Source organism: Chiloscyllium plagiosum, chromosome 2 (assembly GCF_004010195.1).
Source record: "Chiloscyllium plagiosum isolate BGI_BamShark_2017 chromosome 2, ASM401019v2, whole genome shotgun sequence".
NCBI classification, from domain to species: Eukaryota; Metazoa; Chordata; class Chondrichthyes; order Orectolobiformes; family Hemiscylliidae; genus Chiloscyllium; species Chiloscyllium plagiosum.
The window spans coordinates 51,543,897-51,558,342 of record NC_057711.1 but is presented as its reverse complement, the minus strand read 5'-3'; the positions used below and the strand labels follow the sequence as shown (position 1 = coordinate 51,558,342).

General features: G+C 40.3%; 1 protein-coding gene across 7 annotated transcripts in view; it reads left to right on the top strand.

Moving 5' to 3' along the window:
• mctp1a (multiple C2 domains, transmembrane 1a) overlaps positions 1–14,446 on the top strand; it is a 360,237-nt gene that overhangs the window by 40,013 nt on the left and 305,778 nt on the right. For all 7 annotated transcript variants that reach the window (XM_043709443.1, XM_043709460.1, XM_043709451.1 and 4 more), the window contains one exon: positions 4,574–4,704. In XM_043709443.1, coding sequence (XP_043565378.1) covers positions 4,574–4,704 — 131 coding nt within the window. The remainder of the gene's footprint in view (positions 1–4,573; positions 4,705–14,446) is intronic.

Genomic DNA, 14,446 nt, shown 5'->3' with positions numbered 1-14,446 from the left:
GGTACAGTGGCTCAGTGGTTAGCACTGCTGCCTCACAGCACCAGGGACCTGGGTTCAATTCCCGCCTCAGGCAACTGTCTGTGTAGAGTTTGCACAGTTTCCCCATGTCTGCGTGGGTTTCCTCCGGGTACTCCGGTTTCCTCCCACAGTCCAAAGATATGTAGATTAGGTGAATTGGCCATGCTAAATTGCCCGTAGTGTTAGGTGCAGAGGTAAATGTACGGGAATGGGTCTGGGTGGGTTGCTCTTCGGAGGGTCGCTGTGGACTTGTTGGGCTGAAGGGCCTGTTTCCACACTGTAGCTAAAGATGAATAGGACATGGTACAATAAATAGATACTGTAAAATATACTAACTCAAAACTGAGAGGTGGTACAGTGGCTCAGTGGTTAGCACTGCTGCCTCACAGCACCAGGGACCTGGGTTCAATTCCCGCCTCAGGCAACTGTCTGTGTAGAGTTTGCACATTGTCCCCAGGTCTGCGTGGGTTTCCTCCAGGTACTCCGGTTTCCTCCCACAGTCCAAAGATATGTAGATTAGGTGAATTGGCCATGCTAAATTGCCCGTAGTGTTAGGTGCAGAGGTAAATGTACGGGAATGGGTCTGGGTGGGTTGCTCTTCAGAGGGTCGGTGTGGACTTGTTGGGCTGAAGGGCCTGTTTCCACACTGTAGCTAATCTAATCAAACATCTAATGGATATATCTGTGTCTGGAACAATTAGCAAATATGAAGCCAACATAAAAATTATGATTTAAATGGTAGTGAATGTTTACCTTTCCCAAAAATATGGCAGACCCCTTTCTCTTTATCCCTAACTTACCAGAAAAAATATTTAATAAAGATGAATTCTGAACTGTGCAATTCTGCAAAATATTGTATCTTCTTAATCAACCTGTTCAGAGATTTTGTTTTATTTAACCTATTTTTCTAATCAATCAGATTCAGAAAAGTTATTACACACGTGTAGAACAGGTGGGACTTCAACACAAGCTTCCTGGTTCATCTTCTTAAACATATTCCCAATTAGTAAAATTATTTCAACTGCAAACATCTGGCTCCACCAATTATAAATATTTCCTAATGTCTATCAGAAAAGGAGACCATTTGAGGACATGACAAATAGGCATAGGCTGTCAGGCCATGTACTTGTTCAGTCAGAGAAGAGTTTCACAGATTTTAAGTTAAAACATTTATAAAAAGTGAATTAACAGTTTATAAGTTCAAGCAATGAAACATAAGCATCCCCCTATTATTTCCAGTATTATTGATAGCTAATGTGAAAGTAATACATTATTAATAGATTTTGCTCACCACATGCTCACCATACAAGCAGAATGGTTTGGATTCAAGCCCTACCCCAGAGAATTCAACACTTAATGTAGAGTGATAGATTCAATGCTGTACTTCTGAAATTTCTGGGTTTTTTGGAAGTGCTGAGTTCCGGATGCAACATTAAGCCAATATATCATCTGTTCACTCAAGTAAATGCATGGTAGTATTTGAAAAACAAAAGGAGGTATCTCTTAGTAGTGTAAATTGGTGCTACCTGCCACTAGTTTATGACCCAAAGTAAATTTGAAAAATAAGCCCGTATTCTGGTAATTTAACACATTGTTGTTTGTTACTTGCTGTCTGTGAATTGATATTTCCTGAAATGTGACTACGCAATAAAAGTTGCTCCCCGTTAATCACTTCAGGACCTTCTGTGGCCATCAGAAAAATCTATATAATGCAGATAATATGGGTGTTTTGTTGGCTGAATGCAGCTTTCATTTTTTATGCTCAAGTTTCTCAGGGTAGTAACCTCTTCCTAACCATCTTCAGTTGCTTCATCAATTAACTTCTTCCATCATAAGGTCAAAAGTATGGATGTTTGCCAATGATTGCATTTGTCCAGCACTGTTTGTGACTCCTCAGATGCTGAATCAGTCCATGTTACAATGCGGCAACATCTGGACAATATCCAGGCTTGGACATGACAAGTGACAAGTAACATTCATGCCAAGCAAAAGCCAGGCAATGGCCATCATTAGTAATAGACAATCTAACCACCATCCCTTGACATTCAGTGGTGTTACCATCACTGTATTCCCCACTATCAACATCTCTGGGATTGTCATTGAACAGAAACTCAGTTGGACTCACCAGATAAGCACAATGGCTACAAAAGCAGGTAAGAGGCTAGGAATACAGTGAAGAGTAACTCACTTCCTGACTCTCCAAAGTTGTCTAACATCGATAAGTCACAAGTCACGAATATGACTTTCCTGGATGGGTCCAGCTCCAACAGCCAGCTAGAAACTTGACACAATCCAGGACAAAGCAGCCCACCTGATTGGCATCACATCCACAAACGTCCACTCCTTCCACCACCAATGCTCAGTAATAGCAGCGTGTACTTTCTGTCCCGGGGTCAGTACCACAATGCCACCACCTCCACATACATTAAGGAATTAGACAGGAGTGAAAGATTTGAAAATAAAGATGAGAAATTGAAAAGTAAGACATTGCTTGATTGGATGGCATTGTAGATCAGCAAACACAGAAGGGATAGATGAATAGGACATGGTATAATAAATAGATACTGTAAAATATACTAACTCAAAACTAAGAGGTGGTATGGTGGCTCAGTGGTTAGCACTGCTGCCTCACAGCACCAGGGGCCTGGGTTCAATTCCCACTTCAGACAACTGTTTATGTAGAGTTTGCACATTTTCCCCATGTCTGCGTGGGTTTCAGCAAAGATCCTCAGACACCTTTCAAATACATGATCACTTCTATCTAGAAAGACAAGGGCAGCAAGTATATGGGAGCACCACCACCTGCACCTTCCCCTCCAAACCACTCAGCATCCTGACTTGGAAATATTTCGCAGTTCTTTCACTGTCACTGGGTCTAAATCCTGGAATCCCCTTCCCAATGACATTTGTGAGTCAACCTCCAGAACATGAACTTCTGTGGTTCAAGAAAGCAGCTCATCACCACCTTCTCAAGGGTAACTAGGGATGGACAATAATTAGTGGCCAGCCAGAGATGCCCACAACGCATGAATACATTTAAAAACTATATATATTTGTTCACTATCGTTGGCTGTGATTGTTGCAAACAAAGTTGGCAGAGTTTCTGTTAGATTACAATGATTTGTTTGGTGCAATTCATCCACAAGTGGCTAAAATAGCACATATATATGAGGAATTTTAAGTTTAATTATATCCAGCGTATATTGAGTTAGTGCATTCTTTTGCATTAACATAAAATCATTGTACTAAGATCCAGTCAGATTCAGGTAGCAAGCTGCATTCTAGGTGGCACAGTGGCTCAGTGGTTAGCACTAGTGCCTCACAGTGCCAGGAATCTGGGTTTGATTCCAGCCTCAGGTGACTATTTATATGGAGTTTGCACATTCTTCATGTCTGTGTGGTTTCCTCTTGGTGTTCCGGTTTCCTCTCACAATCCAAAGATTTCCTTTATTGGTCAGAGTATTGAGTACAGGAGTTGGGAGGTCATGTTGCAGGCTGTACAGGACAATGGTTAGGCCACTGTTGGAATATTGCATGCAATTCTGGTCTCCTTCCTACAGAGAGTGGTACATATATGGAATGAGCTGCCAGAGGATGTGGTGGAGGCTGGTACAATTGCAACATTTAAGAGGCATTTGGATGGATATATGAATAGGAAGGGTTTGGAGGGATATGGGTCAGGTGCTGGCAGGTGGGACTAGATTGGTTTGGGATATCTAGTCAGTATGCTCGGGTTAGACCGAAGGGTCTGTTTCCATTCTGTACATCTCTATGACTCCAAGTGCAGGTTAGGTGAATTGGCTATGCTGAAATTGCCCATGGTGTTCTAGGATGCATAGGTTGCATTAGTCAGGGGTAAATGTAGAGGGGTGGGTTGCTCTTTAGAAGATCAATGTGGACTTGTTGGGCCGATTTGCCTGTTTCCACACTGTAGGGATTCTATGATCAAATTAATGACATGTGTGAGTTTCCACTAATTGGTTGCATTTGGTAACCTTCAAATATCCTCTTAGATTGAAAAGAAACTGATAAGTATGCTTCAAAAACCTTTGAATATTCTTTTATAGTTTACTAACAGATTGACTGCTGTATATCAGTGCAACTAACAATTAATATTATATAGTTCTCTGCAGTTCATTTTTTAAGATTAGATTACGCACAGTTCTTGACAGACTGATTAAAAATGCTTATTTGTAATAAATTGATTTACGCTTTATTAAAAAGACTGACCAGATTATCCCTCTTAACTATATCAAAGAATATTATCAGGATATATTTTATATCCCTGTAATTATGTTCTAAAATGCTGTCAATTATGCTGGTTCACAGCAGAGACTATGTTCTGCAAAGTACAAATGATTGTGAGCAGAAACTTCAGTGCAACAAAACAATCCCTAAAAGTAGTGCAATTTTGAGTGCAACTTGTGCACAGACCACCAGTTCAGGCCAGAATGGCAAATTCTTGGCTATTATGTTAAGTATCATTTCTTGTTGAAAGTCACTGATGCTCATTTTGAATTATATCCCAGAGTGTGATTTGTGTTGATTCTTTCAGGCTATTTTAAAAACGCTGAATCCCAAGTGGAGGGAGCAATTTGACTTTCTTCTTGCTGAAGAAAAAGGTGGCATCATAGACATCACTGTGTGGGACAAGGACTCTTTGAAAAAGGATGACTTCATTGGCAGGTCTGTAATAATATTTTGGTTCTCTTATAACACCTGATCTTAGTTTTCTGAAGTTAATATATATATTTCTTTCAGCTCATTAAATTCAGCTACAATTTATCTCCTAACCTTGATAACTCTGTAGAACATTTTGTCGAGCACATTTAAATCTTTTAATTGATTTCATTTTTGAATACATAATTGATATAATAGTATGTTTGTAAGGACAAACATTCTTAATTGCTTCAATGTTCAAACAGTTCCACCTCTCTTATTGATCAATTCATGGGAATGCTAAGTAATAAGAACTTTGTGTTTTGATTGACCCATACCTTTGATGAATTGGTTATTCAAATAATTTCTTGCACCTGTTCTTCACTTTGAATCCTACACATAACACTGCTGGAATCTTTTGAGTACAGGTATTGCCTCATGTCTTCCTCCTCTGGAATACCCTACAATAGATGATATCTGTAAACTACTCCTATCTTTTGTAGGGTAGACATTAATAAATTTCTGGAACTAATATTAATAAGGTGTCATCATCATTGACAAACATTCACTAACATGTGTGATTGACCACCTAAGAAATTCCATGTTAGTGGTCATAGGTTTTGTGGGACGTGTGTGATGAATGGGCCTGATCCTAGAGCAGCATGTCAGACCACACACTTAACAGGTTTTTCCAGGAGCTGGTAGTGGTCCTTGACCTTAAGATCATTGTGATTCCTATCTCTGGTTCCTTTTCCATACTTCCTCCTGCCATCAGGTTTTCTCAAAATAGTGTGTCCCTTCATTCAGGTGTTTCCTCCATGTTGCATTCTTCTGAACAAGGCTCTTCCACATAGCCACATGGATGTTGCATTTCTTGAGGGAAGTCTTTGAAATGCCTCCTTAGTTCTCCTCCCATTTGAGTGCCTTCCTTGAGTTGGGTTAAGATGATTTGCTTTGGTAGTCACATCAACCTTTGGAGCCATTTTCCCAATCCTGACATTTATTATCCTCCTACATATTGTGGTCTTATGTTGAGCAAAGCTTGACTTTTTGCAACAGCACAGCATGCACCACCCCCACCATGCAGGCCTCACCTTGCACACTCCCCTGAGGGAGTATTCGTCCCAGTCCTCTGATTGACTTTGAAGAGCAGCCCCGAGACATGACTGGATCAGAGCTGACTTGTGTGTTTGCAGCTCCCAGCTGACAATATGCAATTCCAGTGAGTACTTTTAATAGAACTACAAGACTGCCCATTGCCTACTCCCAGATCCCCTGTACTTGAGTGGACCAAACAGGTGACTGCAGCCAAGCCATGGATTGTGTGTGGGCTATATCAGTAACTGATAATACTAGGTCTTCCTGATTGACTGTGAACACCCACCCTCCCTCCCATCCAGATGTAGGACCAGCCCCACCAGTTTTTGATGTGGCATGTTGTAGCATGACATGTTGTGGCATGGCAAGGCAGGAATGTTGCGAACATGCAGGTTAGCACTAAGGGAGTGAACACAAAGACAGAAAGCGGGCAGCCTTGACATGCAGCCTGCTCTAATGTGTGACTGGCTGCCTGTACCTGCTTGTCAAGTGTCCCTTCTGCAGCCGTTCAATGCCAGTTGCTGGTGTAGCCTACAATACAAGTCTGTGCTTCGTGAGCATCCTACAAGTGTTTTGGAGTGATGCCATGATGGTTGTGAGTGGTGCCACTCCCTTTGGACAATGGATGCACGTAGATGCTGCCAATGGTATGTTCCCTTAGCATGCTTTTGGTCCTTAGCAATATGGAGGTCCTTCAGAGCAAGTGGCAAGCTGAATCTACCAGCTACCTGCTCTGATTTCCATGTCAAAATTTCTCAACATCTAGCTTGTTTGGCGCATTTGGTAAAATAGAGAGCAGAATATTAATAAGCTGAGTTATGGTACTAACAAAGTATTTAACAATCAATAATCCTCCTTAATTGGCAACTTGCTGCTGCTTACTAAAAAACTCCTCGCTGCTTGGCAAAAGCATACAAGATGTAGCAAGATACTCCCGATGTTGAGGTCGGCCGTCCTGGACTTCTTGTCTGTTTCTGCCACAAATCTCATCATAGTTCACGTTACACTGCCCTTTACGATTCAGCCCAATATTTCAGTTTGTTGATTCTGCCATCTTGAATAACCTGAGTTTTCCTGTCCAAACCTAGTTTGTGCTAAACACTTACTTTTGGAAAGTGGAATCTATTTTCTTTCTACATGTCAGACTGATACTTTTTTCTCAGTTGTCTGCTAAAGCCTCTCTCTCAACTTCTGTGTGTCCAACAATAGACTTTCCAAAGGTATTCTGACATTTTAAAGTTTGAGTAATACCTTTGGAAAGTCTATTATTGGACACACAGAAGTTTATTAGATTAGATTCACACTGTAGGGAATCTAATCTAATAAACTTCTGTGTGTCCAATAATAGACTTTCCAAAGGTATTACTCAAACTTTAAAATGTCAGATAACTGTTTGAATTATCTAACAGATCTTTAAATTAATATTTCTGCATTGGTCTATGATAAACATGAGAAATAAACCTTTCTGAGCCACCAACTCATGTAATGACATGATAAAATGTAGAAGTGACGAATCCGGGACTGCAGCCAAGTTATATGTCTCATTTAGCTCAAAGATCCTAAGCTCGCACCAATTAAAATATTGCATTTAAATTGTACTTTTCAGAATCTCATGCAAACATATGAATCAGGGACAGGATTAGGCCAATAGCCCTTTAAACCTGCTCTGTGTTCAGTAAGATCGTGGCTGATCTGATTACTCCATTTTGCTGCCTTCCCCGATAACATTTCACCCTCTTGCTTATCACAGAATCCTTACAGTGGGGAAGCAGGCCCTTCAGCCCATTAAGTCCACACTGATTCTCTGAAGAATATCCTACCCAGACCCACCCTTGTAACGCTGCATTTCCCATGGCTAATCCACCTAATTTGTACATCCCTGGATGCTATGGATAAATTAGCATAGCAATCCACCTAACCTGCATGTCTTTATACTGTGGGAAGGAAACTAGAGCACCCAGAGGAAACACATGGAAACATGAGGAGAATATACAAATTCCTCACAGACAGACAGTCATCTGAAGATGGAATTGAACCTGGGTCACTGGTGCTGTAAGGCAGCAATACTAACTATTGAACCACTGTCTCACCCCTGTCAACATCAAGAATTTATCTACATCCCTGCCTTAAAAACATTCAAAGACTCTTCTTCCACCATCTTTTTGAGGAAGAGAGTTCCAAAAGACTCAGTTTTTCATGGGGTAAAGAAATGCTGCTAATTCCTGCCTTAAATGGGCAACCCCTTAATTTTAACAAGGAAGCTTACTTCTAGATCCTCTCATAATAGGAAACATCCATCTCATCAGGATCTTATATAGATCAGTCAAGTTACAACTTTCCCTTCCAAATTCTCGTGGATATAAGCCCAGCCTGCCCAATCTCTTCTCAAAAGACAGCCTACTTCTAAGTATTAGTCTAGTAAACTTCCTCTGAACTATTTCCAACATATTTACAAACATCCCTTAAATAAGGAGACTAATACTGTGCACACTACTCCAGATGTGATCTCACTGATGTACTATATGACTAAAGCATACCCTTACTAGAGTTTGAATTCAATTCCTTTCACAATAAACAATAGCATTCCAAGTTGATTTCTTAACTAGCTGCCGTACCTGCTTACAAACCTATTGTGATTCATGCATGAGGACACCAAAATTCCTCTGTATCTTAAAGCTTTGCAATCTTCATCATTTAGATAACTAGCTTTTCTTACCACTCCTGCTAAAATGAACTGTTTCACATTTTCGCACATTATATTTCACTTGCAAGATGTTTGTCCACTCACTTACTGATCTATAGTGGTTTTTAGCCCCCTTATATTCTAGTCAAAATTTAATTTCCTTCCCTTTTTTGTATCATCAGCAAAATTTAGCAATCATTCCTTTGGTTACTTCATCAAAGACATTTATAAAAATTCTAACAAGTTGACGCTTCTGCATTGACCCCTGTGGCACACCATCTTTGTTTCTTGTTAGCCAGCCGATCTTCTATCACTGATAATATGTTAAAGCCTTCACCATGAATTTATACTTTCTATAATAAGCGGATTTAGCACATTATCAAAGCTGTTCTGGCAATTTAAGAACAGTCCATCCACCAGATGATCCATGACACTTGTTAGCTTCTGACAGAACTGCAATAAATTAGTTAAATGTGACTCCACTTTCACTTAACCATGCTGATTGCTTGATCTACCTTAAACATTTCTAAGTGCCCTGCTGCAACATCTTATATAATAATTTGTACTATCTTCCTATTACCAGCTATCCGGCCTATAGTTCCCTGCTTTTTGGATAGAGAAGTTGCATTAGCTATTTCCAGTCGAAAGGAATTATACCAGAGTGTAGTTAATTTGGGAATATTAAAAGCAGTTTGTCATCTGCCTCACAGGGCATTTCATTGAAGGTCCTAGGATAAAGTCCATGAGGATCTGGACATTTGTCAAACCAAAGCTCCCAAAAGACCATAGGACATCAGAGCAGAAGTAGGCAATTCAACCCATCAAGTCTGCATCGCCATTCAGTGAGATCAAGAAAAATACTGATAATCCTCAACTCCACTTTCTTGCTTTTTCCCTATAACCCCTGATTCCCTGACTGTTCAAAAATCTATCTCAGCCGTGAATGTACTAAACAATTCAGCCTCGACAGCCCTTTGTACAGAAGAATTCCACAAATCCACTACTCCCTGAGAGAGGAAATTCCTCCTAATCTCAGTCTTAAATGAGCACTTCTTATTCTGAGATTATGCTTTCTGGCCATAGACTTTCCCACAGGGGGAAACAACTTTTCAGCAACCACCCAGTCAAGTCCCTAAGAATCTTATATATTTCAATAAGGTCACCTCCCATTCTTCTTAATTCCAATGAGTACCATCCCTTCATATCTGGTATTAGCCTAGAGAACCTTCTCCAGACTGCCTCCAATACCAGCATATCTTTCTTGAGATAAGGGGCCAAAACTGTTGAGAGTATTCCAGCTATGGTTTGCCTAGTATCTTGTATAATTTTAGCAAAACCTCCCTACTTTTATAATCGATTTGCATTGAAATAAAGCCAACATTCTATTTGCCTTCCCTGTTACCCATTGAACCTGGATGCTAGGTTTTTGATGCATGGATAAAGACCCCCAAATCCCTACTCTGAAGCTGTATGCATTATTTTGGGCAGGCTAATTCCAGCATCTAAACATAGGCATAGTCCTCATGTCCTCAGCCATGAACAACCCCCGCTCACCTTCCAGCTATTTGATTGCTTCTCCCAAGACTGCATCTCACGGGTCTTCATAAAGTCACTCTCCAGAATCCATTCAATAGCGCAATTCTAGTTTTCTATCTGGTCTGAGCAGGCAAATGGGACCAGTTCAGTTTAGAATACTTGTTCAGCATGGACAAGTTGGACTGAAGGGTCTGTTTCTGTATTGTATAACTCCATGACTCTATAACTGGCCATCCTTTGTCCCAACTGCATGGAGCCAATTAACCACAACACTTCATCAAAAGGAAGTGACATTTTTGGAGTCTCTCCCATTGACTAAAACCGACTGACCCGTTATTACTCTTCACTGACCCCTGAACTGATCTGAATGACCTATAAAAACTCTCCAAGAATGTCCTTGTTTCTAGGCAGGAACAAATGTTTCAGCTCTGGAACATTCTGCACTTTTTATGTTTCAATGTTGACTGGCCAGCTGGCTGTCACAGCCTACTGGCTACAGAGAAAAAAACGTGGATGTTATCACAATTTCCTCTCATTATTTGGTTTTTCTTTACCTTTGTTTGACAGTTATATACCAACTACGTCCTCATGAAACTAATTACACTCCTCTTCACAATTAATTACTCTGCTTATCATGTGCCAGCTGTAAGTTTTAATTTTGTGTCTCCAAATTTGACTTCAGGTCATTTCTGCCTATTGAAGAGAACCACAGCCTCAAAACTGACCCCTAGGGAATATCTATTCAGTCAAAACAAAAATAATTAAGCACAGTTCTCTATCCATTAATGAACAACATTTTCTGTTGAAATGCAAGTAGATAGCTATCCCTTCATACACTATCTATAATTGACTATGGGAAGTTGTTCACTGACTTCCTGTTTCAATAACTGGAACATTGGATGGATAAAAATTAAATAATTAAGAAACATAGACATTCTTAAGCAATATTTATGTTTCCATGTATTTTTCAAATATCAACTAAGCAACTCGTTAACCATGTATAGTAGACTGCCTTATATGATTTTAGGTTGAATAATTTTCACTGGGAATCTGGTTTGTATTTACTGGTTGCTAGAAAGGAATTCCATGCATAACTGAAAAAGAGAATACTTATGCTGACTGTTTATTTTTTATTTGATGGGGTCATTGACACCAATTTATCATGCAAAAAAAAACAGATCTTTGCACCATCATAATATTTTGCCTTTTGAGAAATCTTGTATAATTCATTTTCACATATTATTCATTTTCCACTCATTTTTGAAATTGCATATTTGAAAAAAAATAAAAAGATCACCCCAATGTTGGACCATGCATTGAATGGTGGAGCAGGCTTGAGGGGCCGAATGCTCTGCACTGATCCTGAAGCATGTGGTCAATAAGCATTACTAGAACATTGCTTTGGCTTAAAGTTCAGTAAAATAGATATTACTTATCATCTTTATTTGGATTTTCACTGAATGTCTAAAATTTCTAGTAAATTCATTTTCCTCATAGACTAGGTAAGTTTTAAATAAATATGCCCTTTACCAAAGTGAGTGTACTTTTGCTGGTGTGTGTGTGTTTGTGTGTGTGTGTTCATCAATGAATCCAAGCAGCTCCAGCTTTGAAATTGCCACAGCTCAAACACACTATTCAACAGCCACATCATTGACGGATCAAAGCTCCCTATGCCTGGCCTGCCACTTAAACACATTTGCTTCAGATCCACTAATTGCCTGATGTCCAGCTTTGCAATTTAAAACAAGTTCACCCCTGAAAAGACTCTTGTTCAACCTTCCAATTATGCTGCAGAATGTGAAAATGAGCTTGACAGTTGGGGAAAATGGAAGGGCCTTGGTTAAAGAGATGAAGCTTAGAGTTGAAGCCCAGTCATTTCTACCATTTGTCAAAAACTACCAGGATACAGGACACTTGGAGAAAAACCCTGACAATCCCAGCCAAACTCAGATGTCTGGTCACTACTAGTCCTGTTCCAATATCTTATGTTATTGTCTGTCAGACCCTTGATACTCCACTGATGTTCAAGTTTAAGTGATGTGAAGCCTTTTGAATGTAGTTTGAACTTTGGACTCCTTGACTTAGAACTAGAAGTGTAGATCCATGACGCCAACAAATATCTCAAAGTTTAGAAGAACAGCAGAACAAAGAAAATTACAGCACAGGAACAGGCCCTTCAGCCCTCCAAGCCTGCACCTATCACCATCCTCTATCTAAACCTGTCACCTATTTTCTAAGGATCTGTATCGCTCTGCTCCCTGCCCTATCCTGCCTGCCTCTACCACCTCTGCTGGCAATGCATTGCAGGCACCCAGCACCCTCTGCACAGAGAACTTTCCATGCATATTTCCCTTAAATGTTTCACCTCTCACCTTGTACTTGTGACCTCTACTAATTGAGAACCCCACTCTGGGAAAAAGCTTCTTGTTATCCACCCTGTCTATTCCTCTCATGATTTTGTTGACCTCAATCAGGTCCCCCCTCAACCTTCGTCTTTCTAATGAAAATGATTCTAATCTACGCAACTCTCGTCATAGCTAGCGCCCTCCATACCAGGCAACATCCTGGTGAAGCTCCTCTACACTCTCTCCAAAGCATCCAAATTCCTTTGGTAATGTGGCATCCAGAACTGTACACAGCATCCCATGTCATTTCTTAAGTTTCCCTTATTTCAAGTTTATCTCTCTTTGTTCTTGAAAATATCCTGCTTTTCACCCAGGCCTACTGAAAGATGATCATTTTTTCTCTTTTAACTTCCACATTATTGATCAAAAGTGTACTTTATGAAACTACCAAAACTGCTGTTAACATTTAAATTATCCATAATCTTGAAAGATGTGATTTGGAGATGCCGATGTTGGACTAGGGTGAACAAAGTTAAAAATCACACAACACCAGGTTATAGTCCAACAGGTTTATTTGGAAGCACTAGCTTTCGGAGCGACGCTCCTTCATCAGGTGCTCCTTCATCAGACAACCACCTGATGAAGGAGCGTCGCTCCGAAAGCGAGTGCTTACAATTAAACCTGTTGGACTATAACCTGGTGTTGTGTGATTTTTACACTTGAAAGATATGGCTTAATTTTTAACTAACTTTGCGGCTCTCAGCGTGATCATCCTGTTGGTGCTTTTTTTTCTGTGTTACATATTCTGTAATTCACATTTGAACAACCCCGAGAATCTACAGTCATTGCTTTCAACAACTCCAAAGCCTTTAACAGGGTACAACGTTTAGCGTGTCATAGTTTGCCTTTGTCTCTTGAAAACTCTGACTCCTACTCGAGCACTGTTATATGCAAGGATTGGCTAGCATCCAATAGTTTTCTGAAGTAGACATCATTCTTGTTTGAGCTTGGATAGTAAGTGCCAGTAAATGATTTGATTGTGGGAGAAATTGTGACTTCATGATGCATCACACATGTACCTGCCACAAGCATCACTGGAGAATAATCTGGAGCAACACCAGTGACTGAATTTGCCTTTCATTAACATCATAAATCACCACAGCAAACAAGAGTAAGGGCCAAGTGCTGGAAAATGGGATTGGAATAGATGGGTGTTTGATGACTGGCAGGGACACAGTGGGCAAAAAGCATCTTTCCTGCTGTAAAATCTCTGAATATATGCCTCTGTATATCCCAGCGTTTAATGGATGACAGATTAAACCTTAAAGCTTTTGAGATCTGTAGTATTTACTGCTGAGTTAAAGCATGCCAAAGCATGGCAGATCTTGCATGTCAACAATAAAAGCCTCTATTTATATAGTAACTTGGACAAAACAAAATGACTCAAGATGTTTCATAGCATCCTGACTTCCACTGGTGGAGCAATGGAAACCTAGGATGCTCAAGGGGCTCGAATTGGACGCTTGCAGATTTCTCAAGTTTATAGAGAGTTCTCAGAGCCTATGGGTCACAGAGATAGTGAAAGGAGAGGCCATGGAGAAATTTGAAAACAAGGATTATATATATTGCAGAGCATTTAATGCCTTTTTTCTGAGGTTTTCCGACATCATCCACCAAAGTCCATCCAGAAATCTTCCTTCCCTCTGGTCCATCAGCTTCTCCCTTTGACTCATCTTTGATAGCTGTGCTTTAAGCTATCTAATTTCATCACCTTATGCAAGCTCTGGTCATTGCTCCTGTTTTGGCTGTTCACTAATTTCTCCATCTTTACAACCCATATTTTTAAGGAGAAAGTGAGGACTGCAGATGCTGGAGATCAGAGCTGAAAATGTGTTGCTGGAAAAGCACAGCAGGTCAGGCAGCATCCAAGGAACAGGAGAATCGACGTTTCGGGCATGAGCCCTTCTTCAGGAATGAGGAAAGTGTGTCCAGCAGGCTAAGATAAAAGGTAGGGAGGAGGGACTTGGGGGAGGGGTGTTGGAAATGCGATAGGTGGAAGGAGGTCAAGGTGAGGGCGATAGGTCGGAGTGGGGGTGGGGGCGGAGAG